This window comes from Mustela lutreola, chromosome 4 (assembly GCF_030435805.1).
Source record: "Mustela lutreola isolate mMusLut2 chromosome 4, mMusLut2.pri, whole genome shotgun sequence".
Classification (NCBI taxonomy): domain Eukaryota; kingdom Metazoa; phylum Chordata; class Mammalia; order Carnivora; family Mustelidae; genus Mustela; species Mustela lutreola.
The window spans coordinates 141,784,637-141,810,519 of NC_081293.1; the positions used below are offsets into that span (position 1 = coordinate 141,784,637).

General features: G+C 36.8%; 1 protein-coding gene and 1 long non-coding RNA gene across 9 annotated transcripts in view; one reads left to right on the top strand and one right to left on the bottom strand.

The window, feature by feature from the left end:
• Positions 1-3,099: 3,099 nt before the first annotated feature.
• LOC131829450 (uncharacterized) lies at positions 3,100-24,707 on the top strand. Its single transcript, XR_009352858.1, has 4 exons — positions 3,100-3,295; positions 19,364-19,616; positions 22,065-22,182; positions 24,441-24,707. It is a non-coding gene; the product is annotated as an uncharacterized LOC131829450 (long non-coding RNA).
• The window catches only part of ETV1 (ETS variant transcription factor 1), a 243,576-nt gene continuing 231,082 nt past the window's right edge, over positions 13,390-25,883 (bottom strand). For all 8 annotated transcript variants that reach the window (XM_059171254.1, XM_059171257.1, XM_059171256.1 and 5 more), the window contains 2 exons: positions 20,764-20,865; positions 13,390-16,231 (listed from right to left, as the gene is read on the bottom strand). In XM_059171254.1, the coding sequence (XP_059027237.1) occupies positions 16,010-16,231; positions 20,764-20,865 (324 nt within the window). In that variant the 3' untranslated portion in view covers positions 13,390-16,009. The remainder of the gene's footprint in view (positions 16,232-20,763; positions 20,866-25,883) is intronic.

A 25,883-nucleotide genomic window follows, 5' to 3' on the forward strand; every position in this document is an offset into this window, starting at 1 on the left:
AGGCCAAGGATGGGCACCAGATCAGAATCAGAGAACTTAGAGGTGTAACCAAAAAAACAGGATAGAGGGGAACTGACAGATGTAACCAAAAAGGCAGGACAGAGTGATAACTCTTAAAAACAGAGAATGTAGCCAACGGTTACAACAAGGTTTGTCTCTAAGTCTCACTCATGCCATCCTAGATCTAAATATCTATAAATACTAGCAAAATATTTATCATAACATTCTGGCTCTATGCAGAGGAAAAATTGCCCATTCTGTTCTGAAGTATCTGGGGCGTGACAAGAAGGTTCCTTCCAGTTTTCCTGTGTGTAGCCTACATGTGTACATGCATTGACTCTGGCTGTATCAAACTTTAGGTCCCATTATGATCCTTCCTGTTCCACTGGCAACTGCTCACCCTGATGATGGGCCCTGGATAGTTACTCACTTTATTTTGGCTGTTCTGTTCCTCGTCCAGCCCCCATCCACTCCTATTCATGCTGCAGTACCATCAGACCCCCTATCTGGTTTCCAATGGCATCAAAAGTTTTTAGCTATTCTCTTTTTTCTCAATGCCAGTTATTCTAATACCCTAGTTATTATACTATGTTATTATTGGGACACGTATTGCATGAAGCACTGGGTGTGGTGCATAAACAATGAATCTTGGAACACTGAAAAAAATAAAATTAAATTTAAAAAAATTTTGCTCTTTTAATATCCTATTTCCAATCTTTTTATGACCTATACTTAGGTCATGGGTCACAGAGGCCAGATTGATTCACTAACTAGCTAGCACTAGATATCTTCAAACTCTACTCAAATAAGGTATGAAGGGTCAGCTCCAAATATACTCAAAGAGAGTCTATTCAATAACGCATAAAATGCGTTATTTTTCTCAAGCTGGAAGCCCTACACCTCAACTCTGGAATCTTCTATTAGAACAGTTTGATAGATCATGATGGATACAGAATGAAGGCAAACCTCCACCCCACCCATTCTTCAAGCCCGTGCAGTATTCTACAATAAGTTGCAACACTGAGTAACTTCAAAATAGACCTGACCATCTAGTCTCTTCTGTAATTTATAAATGAGCCAGGATGCTACTATTGAGCTGATCTGGGGGCAGAATTTCAAAGACCATCTGTTAGCTTGTTTCGGGATATACAAATCTCTGGATATACAGATCTCCCTGTTTAAAAGCAGTCTCTCCACACCAGGGTGCAGCTGTTTTTATTCTAGACCAAACTTGTACACAGAACCTTCCCATCCACCTTTTCTTGGCTTATTTCTTTTTGTCTTTAGGAATGTCATATTTTAATATCCTTGAGAGCAGAAATGAAGATGAGAACTTTGTATTCTCCGCAATTTCCCTGTACATTTAAAATAGAAAAACAGACAATAACATTGAATGGGGGACAAGGAGGAACACAAACCTAGGGCCCTTCTCTTAGCTTTTCCCAGAGGAACTCACAGTTCCTAGAAAATGAGGCTCCAGGGTCTAATTACAGTCCTTTTCCATCTCTTGTGTCAACTAATTGCATCCTAATTGATCAGCCTGCCTCCACTCCTAATATGCCCCAATATAGCCTACACGTATCTACAAAAGAACATTTTTAAAACAAAAATATCACTTTTCACCCTTCTGCTTAATAGTCTTTGATAACTCAAAGCTGACTTTCTAAAATGTGCTTTATATTAAGAATCACTGGATTCTTATTTTATTTTATGATTTCAATTAGCATACAGCAAAGTTGACTTTTTTCTTTTGGCTTATAGTCTATGAATTTTAACACATGTCATTGTAGGCAAAAGAGTGGCCCCAATTTATAGGCACCCTGAACCCTTCATCCTGCCAGAGAAGAATTTCACACTCTGGTTTCAGCCTCTCTCAATAACCTCAACCCCAGGCATACTTCCTCCTATTTTCCATCCTATGTAAGGTCAACAGATCACCTATAGCAGAATCATATGACATTAGGATTTCAGGACCCAGTCCAGATCTATTAAATCTGAAACTCAGACATCTTTATTTAAAAAACAAACAAACAAAACACACAGCAACACAAGTGATCCTACCCTACTGTTAAAGAACCTAGTTTCAGTAGGTGAAAACATGGAATGGTTGTGGTGTTCATCCACGGTTCATCCACGGTGAGGGTATAATCACCTTGGAAGCTTTATGTGAAAAGAGCATGCACCAGCTCTTTTGGTGTGTCGCTGGGAGCTGGGAGACTGAAGTGCATGTCTTAAGAATGTTTCCCAGAAGATTCAGACAGTCCCACATTTTCTTTCTTTCTGTCTCTTTTTCTCTCACCAGCCATTCCCTATTATCTACCTGAAATTGTCCACCAGATTTATGTGCTTGGGCCATACATCATTTCATCTATAAAGATGTCTCCATATTCACATTCAGGAAAGATTAACTGCTCTCATAACTGTACTTAAATACTTATTAGATATTTATAATACAAAATTTCACATACTGAATTATAGTCAGTGATCTGTTTCTTTCTTACTTCCTAGACTGTGAGTTCCTCAAGAGAAAGAGCTGTGTCTTCTTCATTTTTTTGTCATCTCCAGAGCTGGTTCAATAAGTGTGCTGAATTACAAACTACATGTTTTATAAACACAGCAAAACAAATACCTCAGTAACAGTAATAGGAAAGCCAGTGAGATAGTTTCTAGTACAGTGATTTTAATCTACTGACTCTGGAAAACAAAGCAGCTCTGTTACATGTTTTCCCACATTTCTTACTATGAATATCAGTATAGTAACTTTCATTTCCTTTAAACATGTCACTTCCACTGTGGGAAACTTTATGATAAATTTCATTATTTTCCTTGAAATTCAAGAAGAATAGTAAGGAGCAATGATAGTTTGTTTACTCATATTAAACATCCCTCCGTGCAGACAGGTTATATATTTCCACTTTCTGGAACTCAAGAATGGCTAAGTGACATCCTTTGGCCAGTGACTATTAACGGAAGTTCTAGTGTAAGTTCAGAGCAGAAGCTCCAAGAACCAGCTGATGGTTACCACGTTCTTTGTCTCTATGCTGTAACAACTGTCAAAGTTCTAGCTTGCAACTCCACCATTCATAGGAATTCTGAAACAGGACTGCAGCTGACCCACAGTGGGCATGTAGAGAGAAAAAAACTGTGTAAGCCACTTAACACAATCTGGAATAAACTGGCTGGCACAAGGCTCTTCAGATATTGGATCCTTGAACAACGACAAGCACCTGTGAGTTCCCCAGCAAGTATAGCAATAAACCTGAATGTGGAAACCTTAACCATTGAGCTAGTTATGGTGAGTGTGCTTAAATTTTTTTGAGCTTTTGAGGGTTGGGGGTTACATTAGAGGCACTTGGAAATGTGTGTGTTGTGTGTGTGTGTGTGTGTGTGTTGGTGTTTGGCTGTCATGGTTACTGGAGGTCTCACTGTCATGTGGTGCCTTGGGGGTTCCAGATGCTACACGTCCTACAGTTCTTGAGAGTCTTGTTCAGGAACTGTGTGGTCCAAATCTCCAACACTGCTCTGGTGGAGAGCACTGGACCACACAAAATACCTAAAAACATGCAGGTTAATTATATTGAAAAGGAAAGAAGAAAGAAAGAAAGAAAGAAAGAAAGAAAGAAAGAAAGAAAGAAAGAAAGGGAAAAGAAAAAAAAAGAAAGAAAGAAAGAAAAGAAAAAAAAAGAAAGAAAGAAAGAAAAGAAAAGAAAGAAAGAAAAGGAAGAGTGAGTGGGAGGAAGAAAATGAAAGAAAGGGAGAGAGAGAAGGAGGGAGGGAGGAGGGGAGAGAGGAAGGAACAAACAAAAAGAGAGAAAGAAGAGAAAGGAAAGAATGACAGACAGACAAGGGAGGGAGGGTGAGAGAGAGAAACATGCAGATTCAATAGTGAAGTTTTCAATGGATAAATGAAAAGTGGGTGGGTATATTAGAATATGAATTTTTATTCAAAGAGATTATTTAATCTGTTTGTCACAAGGATTCTGATATTCCTGACAACACCTTGTTGAAAAAGCCGTTGCATTTCTAATTTTACAGCATATTCTTAAATCAGTTCTTTTATCAAAGGGTGAAATTTGAAGACTGTTTCTCAGACATAGAGTGTCTCCCCCTCTCAGGATTTTCATTTTTACTAATGGGGCCATGCATTTATTTATTATCTTTTTTTTTTTTTCCAGTTAGGTGTTTTCCTGCCCTTTATAAAAGTATTTATTCGCTTCTGCTACTTCCCTTAACAGATGTTACACGTCTGCGGACGAATGTGATCATCCCTTTCCCTTTGAACAATATTGTACACATCCTGATCCTTCACCATGAGCCTATCCTGGCCACTTGATAGCCATTTTTCTGGTGGCTAGACTATGATTTCCCTCTGTACCTTCTTATTATCCTAGAAAACCATGTTTCCAAAGGCGATACATTCAGTCTTCCAGAAGGGACTTTAGCACTGTATTCAGAAACTGATGCATCCTTTTCAAACCTACATATTAGATCCAACAGCACGTTACAGCTCTTGGGGGAGGGCTGACGTGGTAAACTCACGTGTGTGTTGCTGTTCCCTGTCGCTTTGCTGCAACTTCCAGCCTTACTGCTGACTTTTCCCCTTGCCTACTCACCTGTGTGCTTTGCATTTGCCATAAGCATTTCTCGGCTGGGGAAGGGCCCCACGGTCATCTTACTGGCCTCCCTGCTTTTAGCAATACTTCCTAACTCAGTATCAGCTGTGAATTTCACTGCAATGTTTCTAGTCCTTTCTACTGATTTAATTAGGTGTCGTAGTTAACTTGCACCTTGAGGGCAGTTTCTATCTTGAGGTCCACACACCATGGGAGAATTCAAGACTCCTGAATGCTGAAGAGTCAGATGACCAAGAGAGTCTGCGCTAGTTTCTTGGTGGTTCTTTTGTTTAAAGCCAGGCAGATTAGGTGACGAAGCACTGGCTCGTCCTGAGACACAGAAAAAAGATCAAATGACAGGATCGTGACAGAATCTTAGAACACTAAGTGAATTAAATGATCCAGGGACATAAATAACTGATTTCAAAAGCAACAAAAGTATTTGAGGTCAAATCTATTTTCTCCTTCCCCTAAATCTGCATCGATTGTATACATTGTCTGAAATCATGGGGTGCATGCTGTATCATTTATTCCGTTTCTTTTTATCGAGCCTGAGAAAGCTGTGTGAATGTTAATATGTACTGAATAAATCTTGTGATCACTGTAGCACCTTATAATGATGTGTTCCCAAGCTGCCATATCACTGTTGATTATTACTTCTTTTTCTTTGCAATCCTTCATTTAATTTCCACTCCTTACATCGGTGTTAATATTCCTGACTATTTGAATTCATTTTTGAGTTCATGAGATGCTGTATCAAATGTTTTGCTAAAATCCAAATGTATTACATTTGCCACATTGCATTCATCCACTAATCTTGTAATTCAATAAAAAAAAAAAGCAATCAGATTTGTTTGGCATGATTTGTTCTGTGTAAACCCATGCTGCTTATTGCTCAATGGTGCTTAAATGATAAGTAGTGCTCAATGCAAATTTCCTCATCTAACTTCTCATTTCAGCTCAGAAAAGTCTATAGTGTTTTTTGTTTATAGATTTTTCTCCTGGCACATAGTTAGTTTCTAAGTCCTAAACAGCAGAGAACAGCAAGAACATACCAGTTCTTTTACAGCAACATTTTTCTTTTTTTGCTTTTCCATTGCTTGTTTTTCCCATTTATTATCCCTACATTTTCAGATTAGATTTTCATTCAATTTATTATGTGAGCAATCCCTTTAGTCCCATTTTCCTGTAACATCTTTCGAGGAAGGTGGTAACTGGGGGAGGTACAAGAACACTATGAAGAGAATATAATTTATTTCAAACATCTTTGAGAATAAAGGGCAATGCCTTGGTTATATTTATGCAATTGTCTTTACCCATATCATTCATGTAAAATAAGAAAGAGTTGTCATTTAACTCTTAAGTCTGAATCTCATACTCAATGGATGAAAATTATTTCATTCTAATGGATTCTTTCCATTTCACTTGATCATAACTTGAATATTTGCTATGTACTGAATTGAATCCTCCCCCCCAAAAAAAGAGGTAAGTGGTGTGCTAACTGCAGTTCTTTGGAATGTGATCTTATTTGGAGATATGGTTTTCACAGATGTGAATTAAGTTGAGGTCATGAAGGTGAGCCCTAATTGAATATGACTGACATCTTTCTGAAAAGAAGAAATTGGACCAAGGGGCAGAAGCAGAGGGAAGACAATGTGAAGAGATACAGGGGGAAAAGGCAAACCATAAGCCAAGGAGAGTATCCTGGAATAGGTCTGCCCTTTGGAAAGTACCAACCCTACTATCACCTTGATTTTAAACTCCCAGTCTCCAGAACTTGACACAAAACTTCTGCTGCTTCAAGAACCCTGTCTGTGCTATTCTGTTATGGTAGCCTAGCCAAACCATAGACTACCAGCCCTGTATCTGTATTATTTTGTTCTCATCATTATTCCTCTTAGATGATACTTTTCAAGAACTTGGTAAGCATCCCCATTTCTTTCTAATCACTGCTTTTATGCCTATGTATACCACATGAGCAGCCTTTAAGGTCCTGTAGGAATCAAAGAGCTCTTGAAGGAAAGGGAAGAACAAAAGGGACATTATATTCAGCAGTTTTCCCACGCAGAAGGTGAACGATAATATTATTTTTAGGGGCTGTGAAATCCTGGACACCCAGCAGGCAATTCTGTTTCTTTTTATGGTAGATGACTTGAGGGAATTACTTCTTATCAATTGCACAAGGGTTTGATGGGGCCAGAAGAAAGACTCCACACCCTTTTACAGGCAAGGAGTAAAGACAGAAACCAAGGGCCAACTCTTGAGTTTTCTCTCCTGGACTCTGAATCTTAAATAAAGTGGTGTTCACATGGGAAGATAGTTTTTGTAATAATTGATCTCAGTAATGGTGATCTGAAAAGATTTATCGTTATTTCTTGCTACTAGGGTTTTTTTTTTTTAAAAAAAAACCTAAGTGCTTTATCATATCTATTGGTTTTGACATTTAACTATCCTCTACTAAGCTCCTTTCCACTTAAAACAGGTAGAGCCACAGCGCATTCATTTTTATGAGGACATATCTAAAGTTCATAAACCTTAAAATCTGTCCAGCTCAGCCCCACAGGTACTTATATAGATGCCTATGTCCTGAATGCTTGTAAACTTCTACATTCCTGGACTGATAAAATAGAAGATACTGGAATATAAAAAAAATTAATGTTTTGATAAATATTATGAGTCATCACAGATATAGAGGGGAAGGGGGTTAATTTTATGGGGTCCAGGAAAGATTACCTCAAGTATATCTGTCTGGGAGGGACAGTGTGATGATTCAATCACAAAAAGTCATCGTGCGAGGCAACCCAAAAGGAGCGTTCTAATCAGGCCTTCTTATCTATAGGAAAAGAGCGAAGTTATTTTCCAGAGTTTGAGAGTGAAAAGTGGGCACTGTTAAATAATATGCAGATTCAATAAGTAAATTGTTTCAGGCAAGTGGGGAATAACCCAGTATCTCAGGGATTCTTAGGTATCCACCTATGAGTTCTCTGCTATAAAGCAGTTAGTTACTCCCACTGCAACTTGAGGGAATGCATCAAAGACCGGAAATAACTTTGTGTTAGAAGACTCTTTATTCATCGCTATTGGCCTTTTAAAGCATCAGTGGTAGGTTGGGGACAGGAGACATTTGTCAGGGTGGGTAACAAGGAAACCTACAGCATGTGCAAAATGGGGCCTCTTGGGTTTGAAAAGCACCTCATCAGTTGGTTATCATTGCTTGGAACCATCAAACCTTCAACCGTAACTAATACTATGACCCTTTTAGACACGGTGACATATCCCAGTGTGTATACATACACAGTGAGTGGGCATTTAATAAACATTTTTAATCAAGATGTTCAGGATAAAAGAAGTTGAGAAGTTACAGTAGGCAGTCTGCCCTGTCTTGATTTGTAAATTTTGACCATCCTCCTGCTTTATGGGCCACATTACGCTTAGTGACAAATTATTTATTTTCATTTTATGGTAATAGGCAGGATTGAATTTACACACTAATTATATTTAAAAAGAAAAGCATCCCTCCTTCCACTGTCACTAACATTCTTAAGGCCACTTCTTTACCATATTTCTTTCACATAGAGTCTGTCCATTAAACAATAGATTATTTCAGCTTAACTGATACACTACATCATATCATTCTGTGTGTGTGTGTTAGATTTACATTGGTTAGTCTTCTTTAGTTTGAGTGCAGAGATCACTTTTTATAAATCTGTTGTATGTTCCATATGGTCTACCTATGGAATAGGGCATTTAATTTGCAGAAAGTACACAATCAACTTATTTTATAACAGTGTTTAATACCAATTTGTGGAAGATTCATATCAGGGGATTTTGAGAGATTAAATCAATGGATTTCCCAACATAGAGCAAATTGGAATGAATAATCTCAAGTCTGTTCTAATATGAATGAATTAATATTCACTCAATGAATAAATCAGTATGCAGTGTACTTTTCCTTTGGGATCTAAATTATCCAAACATTTATTTTCATTTTTCTCCTTGCTTTGGTTTTAGAAATACTGCCTCAGGGTTTCTACATAATCACAACTTTTTTGTGGAAATAACAGCAAATTGTGCGGAAGAAGTCATTTTTCAGTTGATTCCATTTCATAATTTCCTTGATACTGAATTTCAGGAGTAAGCATGCAAAATAATTAGAATGGCAATTTTGTGTGTTATTTGTAACATTTACTATTTACAAGCTATTCATGAAACAAGTAAAAATCAACAAACAAAATTGGAATGTATCACATTTATGTCTGGTATATATCTAAGAAAAAATTAAATATAATAATAGATTATCTCTTCACATGCTACCCTTTCACTAATGAAGCAAAAATTTACTCCATAAGTGAATGATTCTAAACAAGCCACCTTAATATATGTTTTTGAGTACCATAATGCAAGGAATAGATTTTGAGAGGAATCTATATGAGATCTGCCAAGTCAGAGAAAAATATTCAATTTCTTTTCATTTAGAAAGTTCTTAGTATTTAGACTTAAGAATATGGTGAGAGAGTGGTAGAGAGATGCCTGTTTTATCTTGACAGCCTCGTTTAATTAATTAAATATTATTATTTAATCCACTAGGTTTATGAATTTAAATATATATACATATATGTGTATATATGTATATATATATCTGAAATTACCACTCAAATGTTTAAGCAAACCTTTAGTATGCTTGTGTTTTTATGATGTTAATCAAATCTGTCACTTCAAATTTAAAAAACACGAATGCAAAACAGCAGTTCACTGCTTGACATGGATTGTGTAAAGGGACGTTTTTTATTTGTTAACATACACCTACATAACGGAGTTATTTTCAAAACAGCCAATAAGCTGGTTATCTAAATGAACTTCTCTCCCTGCAACAATAATCGGGGCTTTGTAGACATAGTGTTTATGCATAATGTTTCTTTCTTTCTTTAATAAAGCCATTAAACTACAGGGTAAAACCAAGAACAACCTATTAATGAAGAAACTACAAGTAATGTGAATTATTAGAGAGCAAAAAAAGCTGCATATTTTACCTTTTTAATTTTTAAATATAACAAAGTATGTCCTGTGATATTTTTAATGATATTTTAATAAAAGGATCTAGATGTTTTAGAAATAGTGGTGATGGTCGCAAAACATTCTGCATGTAATTAATGTTACTGAATCACATGCTTAAAAATGATTAAAATGTCAAGTTTTATGTAATATATATTATACCACATTTTTTTAAAAAAATTAATATTTATGATTAAGTATAAAGCAAAATACTTCTGCAGTAGTAAAATTAGGCTAGCATTTTAAATTGTAATTTAAAAAGCAGTGCCACCTGCATTTTTTTCTCTCTCATTTTTTCCCCCACATTTTTCTTTCTCCAGTTAAACTCATGTTACACTATAGGACAAGTATTTTTACTAACTATTTAAAAAAATTAAAATGTATATAAGATGTCACAGTCCCCTTTGCAGTGATAACATTTAAAAAAAAATCAAGATTTCCTCATCAAATAGTTTCTATGCTTTTAGTCCCACTTCCTAATTTAAAAATCTGTTGCTTCTTCTGAATCATGTAAATTCAAATTTACTGTGCCTTAAAAGTTTTCTGAAAAATGTATTACTTTCAGAAGTCCTGTCTAATAGCATAAATCATGGGGGCAGTGTTTACAACTTTCTGACGAATTTTATCAGTACATCTGTCTCTTTTGGTAGCATTAAGCTATATCCTTCTCCAGTAGGGGAAAAACAAAAACAAAAACACCACCACCAACAAAGTGGTACTTCAATCATTTTGATTTCTAAATGCTTAAAGACTTGGAAAAAAAAATCATAGTTTGATGTTGGCTGTGTTTAAATAGCACTTGATTTCTTTGTCAGATTTTTCTATAAAGACTATTCAAAAATGGTTAAAGAAATGTTTTAAGTAAGACTGTGTTTCAGCAAAATGTGAATCATTGTTACATACATTTTTAAGTCAGTAGAAATTTAGATCAAGAAAGTAGTTAGGTCCATGTTACAGAAAAAAAAAAAGTAGATTTTATGAATTTGCCTGTGACCACATGACATCTTGACACAAGGACATTTTTGTTTTGCCACGAGCCTCAGCTTCTCCTCCACAAAGCCAATGAGTGACAGAAGCATGCGTGCTATCTGGTACGTGGCAGTCACTGAAGTGATATAGATAGCTCCCTTCTCTAGATTTCTTCCCATTTGCTGAAAGGATTAAGTGAAACAATGTATTAAAAGAGATTAGAACATAAAACTAGACAAACATTTATCTGGTGTCCTGGGACCTACCTTAAGGCAGAGAATGGTACATTGGAAGTGGGGAAAGGGCAGCAGGTTACTCAAGTGCCTTGGTCATACATCAAATGATTAAAATGATTCAGGTGGTTAGAAGCAAGTCAAAAAGTTAGGCAACCTTTATCAGTTTGAGATATTGCCACCATCCAGAGTGATCAATGATAATACTTTCAGTTTCTGGACTTTTATTTTAGATTTAAATTTTGAGCATATTTAATTTGCTATAATCACAAATTTCATACCTGTTTTCTCAAACTATAATTTCAATACACCCACGTGAATTAAAAATGTATTCCCCATAGAAATATAAATATCACTTTTGAATGGAAGTAAATAAGAATACTGGAGTTTACATGTGGAATAAAAACAAAAACAAAAACAAAAATCCTACCCTACATATGGATTCCTAAACCATATCTATTTTATATACCATTTAACATTCTAAAATCATTACTTCTATAAAGGTGTCCACTCTATTCTTAAACTCATTTTTCTATGATTTTTTAAAAGATTTTATTTATTTATTTGACAGAGAGATCACAAGTAGGTAGAGAGGCAGGCAGAGAGAGAAAGGAAGGGAAGCAGGCTCTAACCCTAACCCGAGCGGGGTTCGATCCCCTGAGCTGAAGGCAGAGGTTTTAACCCACTGAGCCACCCAGGCACCTCTATAATTTTTTTTTAATAAACAAATCTTTCTAAATGAGCCATATGTTAAAAAGAAAAAAAAAAAACCACTAAAGTCAAAACATGAAAATACTAGTTCAGTTCTGAGTATTAGGCCAAATTCCTCAGTACCATGTCCAACACTGATTATCTTCTGGAATCTTGGCTATTATGAAATTTTTATCACAACTGCTTAATATGTTCAATAGGCTTTTTTAAATTTCCTTTTATTATTTTGACCCAATTTCCTTCTTTCTTTCCTGTATTTTTTTTTTTTTAACAAGTCTATTTCCCTTTCTTCATGTCAAACTACAACTGGAAAGTAGCTCACACGCTTATTTTAAATTTTACTTTTTCTCTTTTAAGATGCCCAGTACAAAACATTCAAATGACCTTCTCTCTAATGTTTTGTCATTATAAGCTCTGGAAAGTGTTGGCTGATAGACCAAGAAACTCATTTTAGAAACTCCCATGACCTAGTTAAATGCTATAATAGTGGGTAAAAGATTTCTGTTCTTGTCATATAAAGATAAGTTGACTCATATTTTAGAATTGTTTTGAGTAACAGACATACTCTATAATTGTTACCTAAAAAATAATGATCTTTTGCAGATGTTAAGATCATACAGTAACAAGTCATACTAGCACAAAAAGAAATTTATTTAAAAAATATAACTCTGGCTTGGACAACAGAATTAACTGTGCTAGTACTCTGTAATTATCATACCTTACTTTTTTTCTCTCATTACATAATATTTACATGAGGGGTTATTAGATAATGTAAAAGCTTGATGTGATTACCGGATGCTGTAGTGGAACAGGTGAACTTTAAAAGAATGCTTTCAGTGCCATTTCTGGGAAGTAAAACTATTACAATGGCAAACAAAATTGTTCTTCAGTAACTTCAAATCCTACCTCCATCAATAGAACTTTTTTTGCCCAAGTGGAAGCCAATCCGTGTTTTCACTCCTGTCTTTAACTACAGGACAGACTGAATAACAGCACCCTCCTCACGTGCTCCCCACCCCGCCAACCCCCGCCCCCCCACCAGCCATGTCCTGATCCTGGCATTCTGTGAATGAGACTGATTTTGAACATATGATCAAGTTAAAGATCTTGAGAGGGAGAGATTATCCCAGGGGGACCTTAAAGGCAATCACAAATGTCCTTAGAAGAGGTAGGGAGAGGAAGATTTGACTTTAGCAGACAAAAGGATGTGACCACAGAAACAGAGGTTGGAGTGATGAAGCCCGGAGCGGGGGGCGGGGAGCCAGAAATGTCAGCAGCCTCTATAAGTGGAAGAAGTTAGAATGGGATTGAATGGGATTCTCCCTTGGAGCCTTGGAAAGGAATAAGCCCTACACACACTGATTTTAGCACTTTCAGACTCATTTTGGATTTCTGATCTTCAGGACTATAAAAGGATACATTTGTGTAGCTTCAGACTATTAACTTTGTTATAGAAGCTACAAGAAGTTAAAACAATCTGTACAAAGGAGGTTCAAATAAATGACCTCAAAGATCCTTCTAGGATTTGAGAGAACTGCTCTACACTGTTAGCTTTGTGGATTTTTATTTTTCAGCATTCTTCATAGACATAACTTATGAAGTCATTTTTCATTAGTTATTTGGGATATAATCTTTGATTCTTTGTTGGAATCAGTCTCTTGAGTAAAGCATGTCATCATCAAGAGGCAGCAAACATTAGGGGAGAAGTTTCTTTTAGTTTATTTTATCAAACTGAAGGAAAATATTATATTTTTAATTAGCTTTCTATGTTTGAGTAGCCAATTCAATTAGGAATTCAAAACACGAGAATCTTGCAGAAATCAGCTGCCAGATTTATTAATCTATCTGAAAATAAAACCACAAGCGAACAAAAAGTAGAATAAAAACAGAACTTTAAAAAAAGAAAAAAGAAAAACCTTAGAATACATTTCGGAAGAGTTTATAATGCAATGTTTTGAACCCTTCTGTACTGGAAATATCCTTAATGTTGGCCAATTACTCATTTTGTTTTGTGAGTCACTACCTTAAGCAGAAAAAGTTTGTCCTTAAATATATAATTAATACCAGTTCTTCCTCTGATCCCTTAAGATAAGTCATGGCAGAATTCTTCCCCAATGGGAAATTAGAACAAGAATTTTAAAAAGAAAAAAGAAAAAGGAAAAAAAGAAAAAGAGGGGGAAAAAAGAATCCTCAATACAACTTTATTTAGATGGTATTTTAAAGACCCACTTTTAATTTCTCCTTCAATTCCTCCCAATATGGTAATACTCTTTCCAATAAATCTTTAGTTGAATATTTTAAAATTTGTTTTTACTCTAAGTGCTATAAATGGCCACATGAGCATAGTGGTGGGGAAAAGTTCTCATTTTTAAGGCATACTTATTAGCCCATAATGGGCCAAATGATATATAATGTATATGCAGAAACAATCATTGAAATCACAGGTTACATACATATGCTGAAATTAAAAATAGGCCTTTTTGTAGGATTAAATGTGAGTAGTGTTGATTATGCATGTGGGTTTCCCAATAACTGTTCAATTTAGATACACGAGCTGTGATCTGTGCCACGCAGGAAAACGGGTAGCCAGGAAATCATCTTTTGACAATCTTTCCTGTACTCGTCAAGAAATGCTTTAATATGTTCATTCTGGCTTTGTGTTTAGGATTTTTTCTTCTTTAACATTTCACTCTAGGTGCTTAAAACATGTTGTTCCTCTGGGATATTGATGGATTGAGCAAAATTAGGGCTTCTTTTTTGAATGGTTTAGCAAGCTATTCAAAGATATCATAACACCATTCACTTTTTTTTTTTTTGTCCTAGGTGAATGAAACAACTTAACTTGCTTTCAATATTTTCTCCAAATGCCAAACACAAACAAAACAAAAATCTTTGAAACTTTACATCTTTAAGTCTTCTTTCAAACAATCCAAACACATTTACACAAGTGTCCAAAACAAGATGAATATCAGTGCCAGCACTATGTCATACAGCAACTTCCTTGGAGTCTTTGACAATTTGTAAATAATTTTCTATTTCACCAAAAGTTACAAAAGATTCCACAGTTTCCCTTAGCAAGCTGAAGCTTACTCTTCATTTGTCAATGTGCATTAAAGCTGCTTAGAGCATAGCATGGCGTAAGCTATTTTTTAAGCAATAAATGGTTTGAGTCATCTATTTTGTCCTGAAATGCTATCTGTAGTTAACTGCATTGCTTATAAATGGTCATAGTAAATTCAGCATGAAAGAGAATATTACAGAAAAGACAGCAGCAGAAGCACTAGCATTATCTAATATTTATATATGTTATCAACATAACACAGCAGTAAAAGGTTTAAATGCATATCAACGGGTACCATGTCTAAAAATTACTATAGTACCTATTTAGTGTATTGGATATTTTTCTTAAGGAGTGCTTGCTGTATCTAGAACAGCGTAATATGTGATTTAGTACAGTTAATTCTTATCGATTAAATAATGTTTCTTTATGTACTGAAGGAAGTGAGATTTTTTTTTTTGCTTCATTGTGATCCCAGATTTAACATTTAAATGAAGATCTCAAAGGATCATGACATATCATTATTTAACTGAAATGGGCTTCAAAATACTTAAACGACAGTATGATTTGTATCTGAACAGCAAGGTGGCACCAGGTACACGGAATGCTACTGGCCTGTGACTCAGTTTGGAGCCAGAGTCCAAAATTTGTGCCCCTCATTTACAGTCATGGTGATCACTCAACTGCAGAGAGAAAGACCCATTTTATGGTTATCCTCTGTGAGTCAGAGAGAAAGCAAAACAAAACAAAAAACAGCAAATGCGATCTCTAAATACCTTTTTACAACAGGTGCAAAACCAGTCATTTCTAACAATTAAATTGCCATTTACAGTAGGGTTTTTTTGTTTGTTTTTTTTGTTTGTTTTTTAGTTTTTTTGTTTTTGTTTGTTTTTTGTACACCTTGCAGAGACTCAGAAGTGATAAGGGGAAATGCCCAAGGCAAATAGTCTCCAAGTGGATATTTACACAATGTGAATTAACTGTACCATAGATACCCAGAGAAAATGAACATTTTCTTACGTTGTTAGGAAATCAAACAAACATGATATAGCTTCATCATACGTAAAACCTGTAAGACCCCATCCCAAGCCTAAGTAAAAAGTAATCCCCATGTTCCCCGACCCATTCACCCATTATCTTCCTGTTACACAGAATAAATGTTTAGATTACTCCCTCTCGCCCTCAAATAAAGTGCGCAGTCCATGGCAGACCATAGAATAATGCAACAGGAAAGCCCCTTTTTGTGTATTATTATTTAAAAATAAAATACAAACAACAAAAATCAAACAAAGATTGAAGAGAACTCGAGAGATTCTCCGCAACCTGCAGAAAGAGGAGAAGCGAGAAGAGGCCCTGCGTGACTGTCCCTTGCGTTAATACACATAGCCTTCGTTGTAGGGGTGGGGGTTGCAGCAGCCCCCTTCGGGCATGTAGGCCATGCTCTCGTCAAAGTGAGACAGAGGCACCGTGTCCTCCTCATTGATGTGACGTTCCATGTCCGTCTTCAGCAGTGGGCGCTGATTATCTGGGAAGGCCATGGAGAAGAGAGCTTCCGGATCGCACACAAATTTGTAGACATATCTCTCTCCAGCCACCTGATGAAAACAGGGAAGAGAAAAACCCATCCTTATGTATGGTGAGGAATGTTAACTAAGCGCACCCGGGTGATCATGTCATGATATATACAAACAGTGAATCGCTATGTGGTACACTGACACAGACATAAGTTTTTATGTCAATTAACTTCAGAAGAACCACAATTTTCATCATCCCCATATGGGAAAGAACGGGGAAAGAAAAGAACAAAAACATGGTTTAATAGGTCAGAAAGCAGCCAAGTGTTAGCAGATATCCATTAAAAAAAGCCCTTACTTTGTGGAATAAACTTCAGTTCAATAGAAGGAAATGTGACCTTGAGTAATGATTGACCTTGAGTAATAATTATATTAATTCCAGACACAGCTAGAAAGCTTAGTAGTTTGCTCCGTTTTACTATAAAGGTAAATTTACACTGGTATTTATGTGTGTGTGGGGGGGGAGGGGGTCGGTGATTTCATGCAGGCATCTCACATTGAATTTTTTTCCTTTTTGCTTTAAATTGTAATATTATTAAAAAAAAAAACTGGACCTTTAAGGTGAGTGTCTCCCTCTTAATATTACATTTCTGAAACTGTAGAAAACCTAAACTTCCAAATCTTAAAAGAAAAATGTTCTGGGTTCCTAATAAGGTCAGACTATGACTCACTGGTTCACAGGGTGAACTGGTTGTTTTCTTCCCCCCCCCCCTTTTTTTTTTTTGACATTGTGTATTCTCATTTAAAAAAAACAAAAGATGCATAGCCTTATTTAAATGAAAGATGGATCAAGAGGACAGCATTATCCTGGATACATCACTTTTAAAAATGAAGGCAAGATGCATTAGACAGAAGTTAAGGATGTGTGCAAAGTGTCAAATTGAAGTAAGAGGTGTAAAAAAGTGAAGGGAATTTAAAATATACAATACATAGGGAGGAAATGAGAAAAAGAAATGTGACAGCTGCCTGAAATAAAGGAGAAGTAGCATAATTTGTAGGGAATGACATGTCCCAACCTTAAATTCTGAAGACTAATGTTTCTCTAGGAAATTATAAACAATTGAGTGAAACAAATATGCAAACCCCCCTCCATTAATAGATAAAACTGAGGCTCTCAAAAAAGCAGGGGTGGGTTGGGGGTGGAGAGTGGCAGAGGGTGTGTGTATGAACACAATTCTTTGTACTGACATTGAGGTAAATCTTCACATATATGCAGAGATTAGTAATTTTAGAAAGGTGAAAATTATTCAATGCCTCTCAGTTCCTATGTATCAAAAAAAAAAAAAAAAAGGGACTGCTAGTTGCTTTGTGTAGAAGAAGAATGTTAAGTTCTTGGTTTATAAACTATCTGTACATGTTTGGAAAATAAGAATCAACCACCAAAGAGTGCTACTCTTCTGGACTCAAGATTTAGAACACTGTTTCATCCTGGATGTTTTACCTTGTAAGAGGAACCAATTTAGAGACCCCAAATAACCTAAATATTCCTAGGTTTGAAAACAGTGAACACTTAGACATGTTTCTTAAATCAGTCCTCAGTTTCCCTTTTTTAGGAAAGAGAAGTGGGAACGGCTCCTTTGGAAAGCCTCCTGTAAAACTGAGATGGAAGTCTCCAGTACATTGCAAGGCAAACAGAGAAACTGGTGTAAATTTATTTACTTTAGGCCCTTATAAAAAGGAAATTAAGTTCATGAAGGAGAAACTGCCACAAAAGTAAAAACATGCAATATCAGAAACAAAGCTAAGACATAAAATCCTAGTTTCCCTTTTTTTCTTTTTTCAAAGCATTTTGAGAAAAAAAAATAAATGGCTTGCATACTTTAGAGCATTTAATAATCTGCTTTGTTTTGTTTGGAGCTGCAGAAAAAGAGGTATTTGCTTTGGGCTACTGGTAGCTTTTTTTTATCTAACCTGTTGCTATTGGTTATTTAGAAATGATTTCATAAATCACTGTGGGGAATTAAAATGTACAGCATCCAGTCAAGATTATAAAATCTCTTAAGGAGTCTGTCTTAACTCACAGCTTCCTATTTTTCTTACAAAAAAAAATTTTGGAACTACTAGTCTATTTATTGAACTATGTTAAATGTCATGGAGTTTAGAACAAGGGCTGATAATTACCAAGGGAGATCATGTCTTTCATTATTAGTAATACAATTACAATCTAGAAAATGCTGTACATTAAATATACTCAAACCACAATGCTGAGATAGATAAAACGCAAATTTTACAGGAGAAATGAATCAGAATTTAACAAGCAAGTATCTTTTGAACTGTGCTTTGAAAGATTAGATATTTAAATTATGTTAACTTTTTAAATCTCAGAAGTAACATAAAAAACTGGCAGAAAGTTAAAAATTATACATTAAATCAAAAGAAATAATGATTTCTCATTATATCATCCACAAATAACTACTGTTAAAATATGTGCATAGATTTCTCTAGGTATTTCTAAGTTTTGAAAGAGAAGGTCACACATCCACAGTCTAAAAGCCAAACTCCATCATTTATCTCTTTCAGAACTACTGAAATAAGCAGGGTTTTTCTACATGTCCATTTGATTATTTTTATTTCAATTTCTAATCCTTCCATTTAATTGTCCCGAATATATACCACATACATACATAATTTAAGTTTATAAACAAGTGTGGACATATAAACATTTCCCCTACACACTGAAATATAAAATTGTACATCATAGGTTGCTTTTATTTTTTAACTTTTTTATTTTTTTTAAGGACAGCATACTTTCCCTCTGAGGGACTCTTAGAATTTGCTTGATTAGAATGGTACCAATATCAGGTAAAATCACAAGGCAAGACACTGTACAGAGGGAACGCTATCCATCAGTGAGGCTATGAGGGAGTCACAGGTGTGTCAAAGAGCAGCAAGTAAAATGGCTCGACACGTATGAAGACAGGGAGTAAATATGTCTGTAAAGATTGTAAAAAGCCTTCCTTTTTTTGTGCTAGTTAGAAGTAGATTTCAATTTCGTGTATTTCACCATGAAACAACCTATGCTTTCTTTATGATGCAGCGGCACCCCAAAAGCTCTGTCGCATACATTTTTCTAGTCTATATTAGCTGATACAGAAATAGTTGCAAATAGTCTGTTTTACCTTATTTTATTTTATTTTTTTATAACAACAACAGCTTTATGAAGAACAACACCATTTAGCAAGAGAGGAAGCTGTCCAAACGGTGACCCACCACTGAGAAGGTGGCATGCAAACCTCAATCCTGCCTGCATTTTCTTTGACAGCTACCCCCCAACCCCCCCACCACTGCCGCGGGGAACTGAGCACCTAGGGCACCAGCCCACTCCACGGGTCCCAAATCAGCTAGATGGTGACGGAAATGGAAGGAATGGAACACATTGGAAAGGATTTGGCTGCAAATGGGAAAGGTGGGTGAGGAGGAAGGGAGGAATTAAAAAATGACCCTGGGGATGAGGTGGAGAAGACAATGAGGCAGGTAGGTAAGGGTTATGCCTTGAAGGTGAGATTCCAGGAAATAGGAAATGAGTAATGAACTCAGCCTTCTCAAGAATCTTGGGCATTCTAACTCCTGAGCCGGAAAGCTCCAGAGCACGGATTCTGTTTGGTCTAAAAACTCCAAGATGCTGTTTCCTCCATTCTAGTATGTTTCACATAGCTACTGGTCTAGTTTTTCTTGGCATAACTCTAGTGGTATAAAAATAGGCCACCATCTGCAATATATACCTATGTTTGTGTCCGCCCGATGAACAAAAGAAGCAAACTCAAACAGTAATGTTCATAAGCGATAAATCATAAACTTAGTTCACAGTCTAGACAGCTGGAATGAACACACAATCAACACTGAAGGAGTAACAATAACAGATATCCGATGTTTTTTCTTTATTCATTACCTTCTTCGAGAATTTTATATTTTGTTCTATGTGTATTCCATTTGTTTTATCTTAACTTTTTTAAAAGCCACCTTCAAATATTAAGAGAAGCCCTTGTAAAATAAAATACATGTAACGTAACTTCGTTCACCAATGAAATAATATCAAATTGTGATTTTTGGCAAATGGTTTTTAGGTAGCTAAGCTGTCAACCAGTAAAACCAGGCAAGACTTCAGACAAGAAGAAAAGATTTTGCAGGAGAACAAGGAATGTTCTGAATGTTTTAAGAATCAGAACAAGGAGGGTGAAAGTAAGAATTCAGTTAGTTTTGGAATCCATAAACAAAAGCATTTCAAAATTATGTAATTGTGGAGAATGCAGCAGACTATTGACAACTTTGGGAAAATGTGGAACTATTAGTACTGAAACACTTTTTTACCAAATACGGTAAAGTTGGGACTTCCAGAAAGTCTACTGGTTTCTGTAAGGTATTATTACCTGGGTCTATAATACCCATGAATTTATAACTAGAAAGGCTTCTCATACCAAAACCAAGAGCTAAGCATATGTTAAAATGAGTGAAAACCTTGCTTCAGCAATGCAATGATACGTGGCTTTTAAAGTATGACATGCAGATTAATGTGCAACATTTCAATGAATTTTAATGCTGTTGTAGCTGCTCACCTTTTGCATGATTCCTTTCTCGTAATAATAGCGAAGTGAACGGCTAAGTTTATCATAGTTCATAGCTGGCCTGTTTTTCTGAATGCCCCAACGCCGGGCCACCTGCCACCAATACAGAACGACATTGTAGTGTTAAGTATTACCTTATCAAGATATTTCATAAAACATTAGTGAATTAATCCATTACTTCCAAATCTTCCAAACACATCCAAATTAAAGACAGAAGTAAAGACGCAAAAGCTATCATGGTCTGAATTTTCCTGTGTCCTGGTTTGCTTTTAAACTGGGCGTGCAGTGATCATTCTGAAACTTCACAATAGAATTCTTTGTCACTATTGTTTTGGATACAAAATTAAATGGAAATAAGGGGATGTGTTTACAATGGGAATGAACAGGCTGCAATTCACCAAAATGAGGCAAGTTTCCCTTTCTGAGATATACTGCCTCTTTTCTCCTTCTTAGTTTTTCTGATAAAACCTATAGACCAAGAACAGCTTAGCAATCTCTTTGTAAAGATGTTTTCTGAGATTATGATAAACTAGAGAAAAAAATATCCTGTTTGAGACCAAAGAATGAACAAGTGGCACTGTATGTGTACCAGAGAAAACAGTATACAAATTCATAATCTGAACTGCAAATAATTTTTATTGCCCGAAGCAGCATCAGAATAAAACTGTAACCAATACTGAACTGGGGAATTAAGCACTCATTTAGAGAACAGTAATTGGATACTAAAAATAAGAAGGAAGTGGAAAAGGTCACCAAGGACACGAGTCCACAAACAAAAATCTCTAAAGCAGAATGTCCACTTTGTGGTTTGGTGAAAAATCTCAGAGCTTCTGGGGAGGTGGGTTTGGAGGAGTAACTTAGCTGGCACAGCGGCATTTTTCAAGGAAACCTCCCTCCTCGATTATACGTGCCCCCTCCCCCAAGCCGGGGCTGGCTGAAGCCTCACACTGAACCGAGTAGCCTACTTTCGCCACCCCAGCTAAATTCAGGTTCTCAGGAATTTCCATATTTTGTTTGTCTGAGCAGAAACTGCAGCTGTCATGCATACCTAGGCAACCCCAAGAAAAACATGATCTAATAGGGTTAGTGTTCTCCTTCATTTCTCTGAAATTCCAGGTTGTTGCTGTCTCACATAGCCTAAAATAGATTGCTTTTCAGAGAGCGTTCTGTCGCTCTCCACTTTATTAATAATTACCTTTCCCTGGGGTTTGTTTTGTCTTTTTTTCTGTCAAAAATACTGATCCTTGCTCTTTTCTTCCTCCCTAATTTGTATTTCCTGAATGAGGATACAGTGTAATTTAGCCCCCATGCATCAGTACAGCAGAGATGTGACGTAACAGGAACATGACTACGCATCCTGTCACCGCAGCAGGCAGCTCTGAATTTTCCAGAGATAAAATTCATTTTAATGTAAGTGTTTGAAGCAGTAGTGCAATGGGAGGGTGGCAATAAGAAATGAAAGCCATACTATCGAAACAAAATGTCTTTTGAAGAACCTAACAATGGGCATCAGCAAATCCTTAGCAGATTAGGCAACTGAACATGCTAACCTGGAAGGACCATGGAAATAAACTCCTAATATTACCTTAAATTAAACACCAGTTTCTGATACCTTTTTTTTTTTAAAGATTTTATTTATTTATTTGACAGACAGAGATCACAAGGATGCAGAGAGGCAGGCAGAGGGGGGGGGGCAGGCTCCCCGCTGAGCGGAGAGCCCGACGAGGGGCTTGATCCCAGGACCCCGAGATCATGACCAGAGCCAAAGGCAGAGGCTTTAACCTACTGAGCCACCCAGGCGCTCCTGAATACCTTTTCATTTATAAATGATTCTCCTCTAGAAATTTACTAGGGTACACCTAGAAAGTAAAATACTTGCAACCAACTTTAAGACAACCCTGTGGAGGGTGCCTGGGTTGCTCAGATGTTAAGCATCTGCCTTCCGCTGAGGTCATGACCCCAGGGTGTTGGGATCAAGCCCTGCATGGGGCTCCCTGCTCAGCGGAGAGTCTGCTTCTCCCTCTGCCTCTCCCCCTGCTTGTGTATGCTCTCTCTCTCGTAAAAATCAATAAACAAATATTAAAAAAAAAAAAAAAAAAGACAACCCAGTGGTGAAGTCTCTAGGGAGAAAACGATGATTTTTTTGAGACCATAAGCAGTCTGACTTTTAGGATGCCAGTTAATTCTAAGCACAAGTGGGTATTAGATATTTTTAAAGAACAGAATATATTCTTAGAGCTGTTTGGGTTCATTCGATGTCACCTGCATCATAAAGGGAAGTGGGACACAACAAAATGCCTGTGAGATGCAGACAAGTTATGCAAGGTAAGTTCTAGAGATGTACTCTACCATACATGCCCACAGTTAACAATACTGTCTTGGACACCTAAAAATTTGAGAATAGGGCAGATCCCATGTTAAATGTCATTACCACAATAATAAAAAAGACTGAAACTTAAAGTCAACAGATGATACAACTAATTTCCAGTTGGTAGACACCTACCAACTGAGAAAGCCCATTCAGCCCTCATGTGTGAGCCACCCATCACTGCTCTCTCCTGCACCGCTAAAAGCCAAGGCAACATGCTCAGCATGGAATGGGTGAGGTGGTGGAACACTTCCAGTGACTTCCAGATACCCCTTCAAGTAAAAACTTAAAACAATTAGTGAGGAAACTGAAAAGGTACCTGCACTATAAAAATCTCTCTTGGGGCACTTGGGTGGCACAGTCGATTAAGCAGTTAAGAGTCAAACTCTTGGTTGCAACTCAGGTCATGATCTCAAGGTCATGGAATCAAATCCCATGTTGGGCTCTGGCTCAGCATGGAGTCTGCTTGTCCTTCTCCCTCTGCTCCTCGCCCCCCCCAACTCTCTCTCAAATACATGAATAAATAAAATCTTTTTTAAAAAATCACTCTCACTGTCAAATGAATTAGGTTGGAAAATGTAACAGTTCAAGCATTAACTGATTTTTAAAAATCATGTTTGAATACCCAACATAAACCTGGAGACCACAATCAGGTCCTGGTTATCAGACTTCCTGGTAATTCTTCTAGCTCATCAAGTCTGAATATCTTTGAAAGACTTTTTCTCTGAGTCATAGAGATGCTTTGCTATGTTAATTGTTCCCTGAGACAATTCCCTAGGATCCATGATTAATTTGAAAATAACATTTCATTATCTCAAATATCTCAAAAATTTGAGAGATGTTAAAGAGCACGTGCTGGCTAATGTTACCCAAACACACTGAGCAGATAAGATAATCAGCAGGGGACGACAGTCTCACACAATATCATTTTAAATTGCAAAATGAAATAAAAAGAAATGAGCCAACGAGTTATCTCCTATAATGTTGGCTTCTGAGCACCTTCCAGGAGCCGTGCTGACAGAGACCCTCAAAGAGCTCCTATGCAGTACAACCAGAAGGGTGACAGTGGGCCACAGAGGGTGAAGAAACTTCACAAAGACTTTCCAAAGAATAAATTTAAATGGCACAGCCATTGCCTAATGGAAGCCATTCCAACGGTGAGTAGAGCGGCATTAGAAATGTGATGTTTCATTTTGAACAAAAGCCTTAGAAGGCTTAGTACTCACTGAACAATCACTGAATTAGTCACTCTTTGGAAATGGTCTAACTCTGAATCACCTGGCCCTTTTTTACTTTATAGGTCTTCCACAGAAAAGGAATCTAAATGTTTGTCATTCTGAATGACATACGGCATGTCATTTCAAGATATAACAGCATGTCTTTCCAGCATTTAAAAATCACAGAAATTCAGAATCTGATGAAGTTAATGGACATCCGTTCAAGTCTTCTTTTCTACTTATTCAACCTGATCATCATGAAAGTCAACAATTGCTAAATAAAGAAGTTAATTACGTTCATAAGGATTTTATTCTTCCGAGATCAATAATGACCAACATAATTCCATACTATTTCCATCTTAACAAATATATGGCAAAAACAAAAAGTCCTGTTTCTGCTCACTTCATTTTAGCCATAGGTAAAGGGGAATGACTGACATAAATTCCCACTGAAGGTCCTCAGTTCTAGGCTGAACAACTCTTGCAGTGATTATGAACATGGCGGAGAGCACACACTGCCATCATCTTAAAAGGCTTTCAAGTTACTTTACAGTAAGTGTTTCCAGTCTCCCTTTGTTAGTGCTTCACATTTTTATGGGTCTTTTACTTACATCATTTAAGTACATCTACATAAAAATGAATTTCCTTTGACAAATTAAGCCTTAGACAATTCTAGATACAGATATTTTCAAATTCTGATATTGAGCCCTCTGTGCCTGGGTGTTTGGTTAGGGCAATGGAAATGCAAAGCTAACCCTCTAGACTACTAGTGTACTGATAGAATCTGAAGTAGACAAAACTATGCTAACTAGCTCTTCTTACATCCAACTTCTTTTAATACAAATTTGAATCAGATCATCCCTTTAATAAGAAAGAGGACTTATTTTCTGGATATCAAACAAGGACATGTTATCTGATTATGAATGAATGTTCAGAGGGCAGGAACTTTATGATGTATGGGCCCATTAGCCTAGATTGTAGATGTCCAGTCTATACTAATCTAAACTAATCACTTTGGGTTCAAAAATAGCTGGATATGGGGCGCCTGGGTGGCTCAGTGGGTTAAGGCCTCTGCCTTCGGCTCAGGTCATGGTCCCGGGGTCCTGGGATCGAGCCCCGCATCGGGCCTTCTGCTCAGCAGGGAGCCTGCTTCCTTTCCTCTCTCTCTGCCTGCCTCTCTGCCTGCTTATGATCTCTGTCTGTCAAATAAATAAATAAAATCTTTAAAAAAAAAAAATAGCTGGATATCTTCCTAGATTTTACATGTTTTTGAGGCATTTAGACCCTACAGCCAATATAAGCGGGCATAGGCATGTTAATCCATCCAGGGGTGCCTGGATGACTTGGCTTGGCTTAGTGGGTCAAGCATCTGCCTTCAGCTCAGGCCATGGTCCCAGGGTCCTAGGATTGAGTCCCGCATCAGACTCCTTGCTCGGGGAGTGAGGGGGTCTTCTTCTTCCACTGCCTGCCACTCCCCTACTTATATGTACTCTTTCTCTGACAAATTAATAAATAAAATCTTAAAA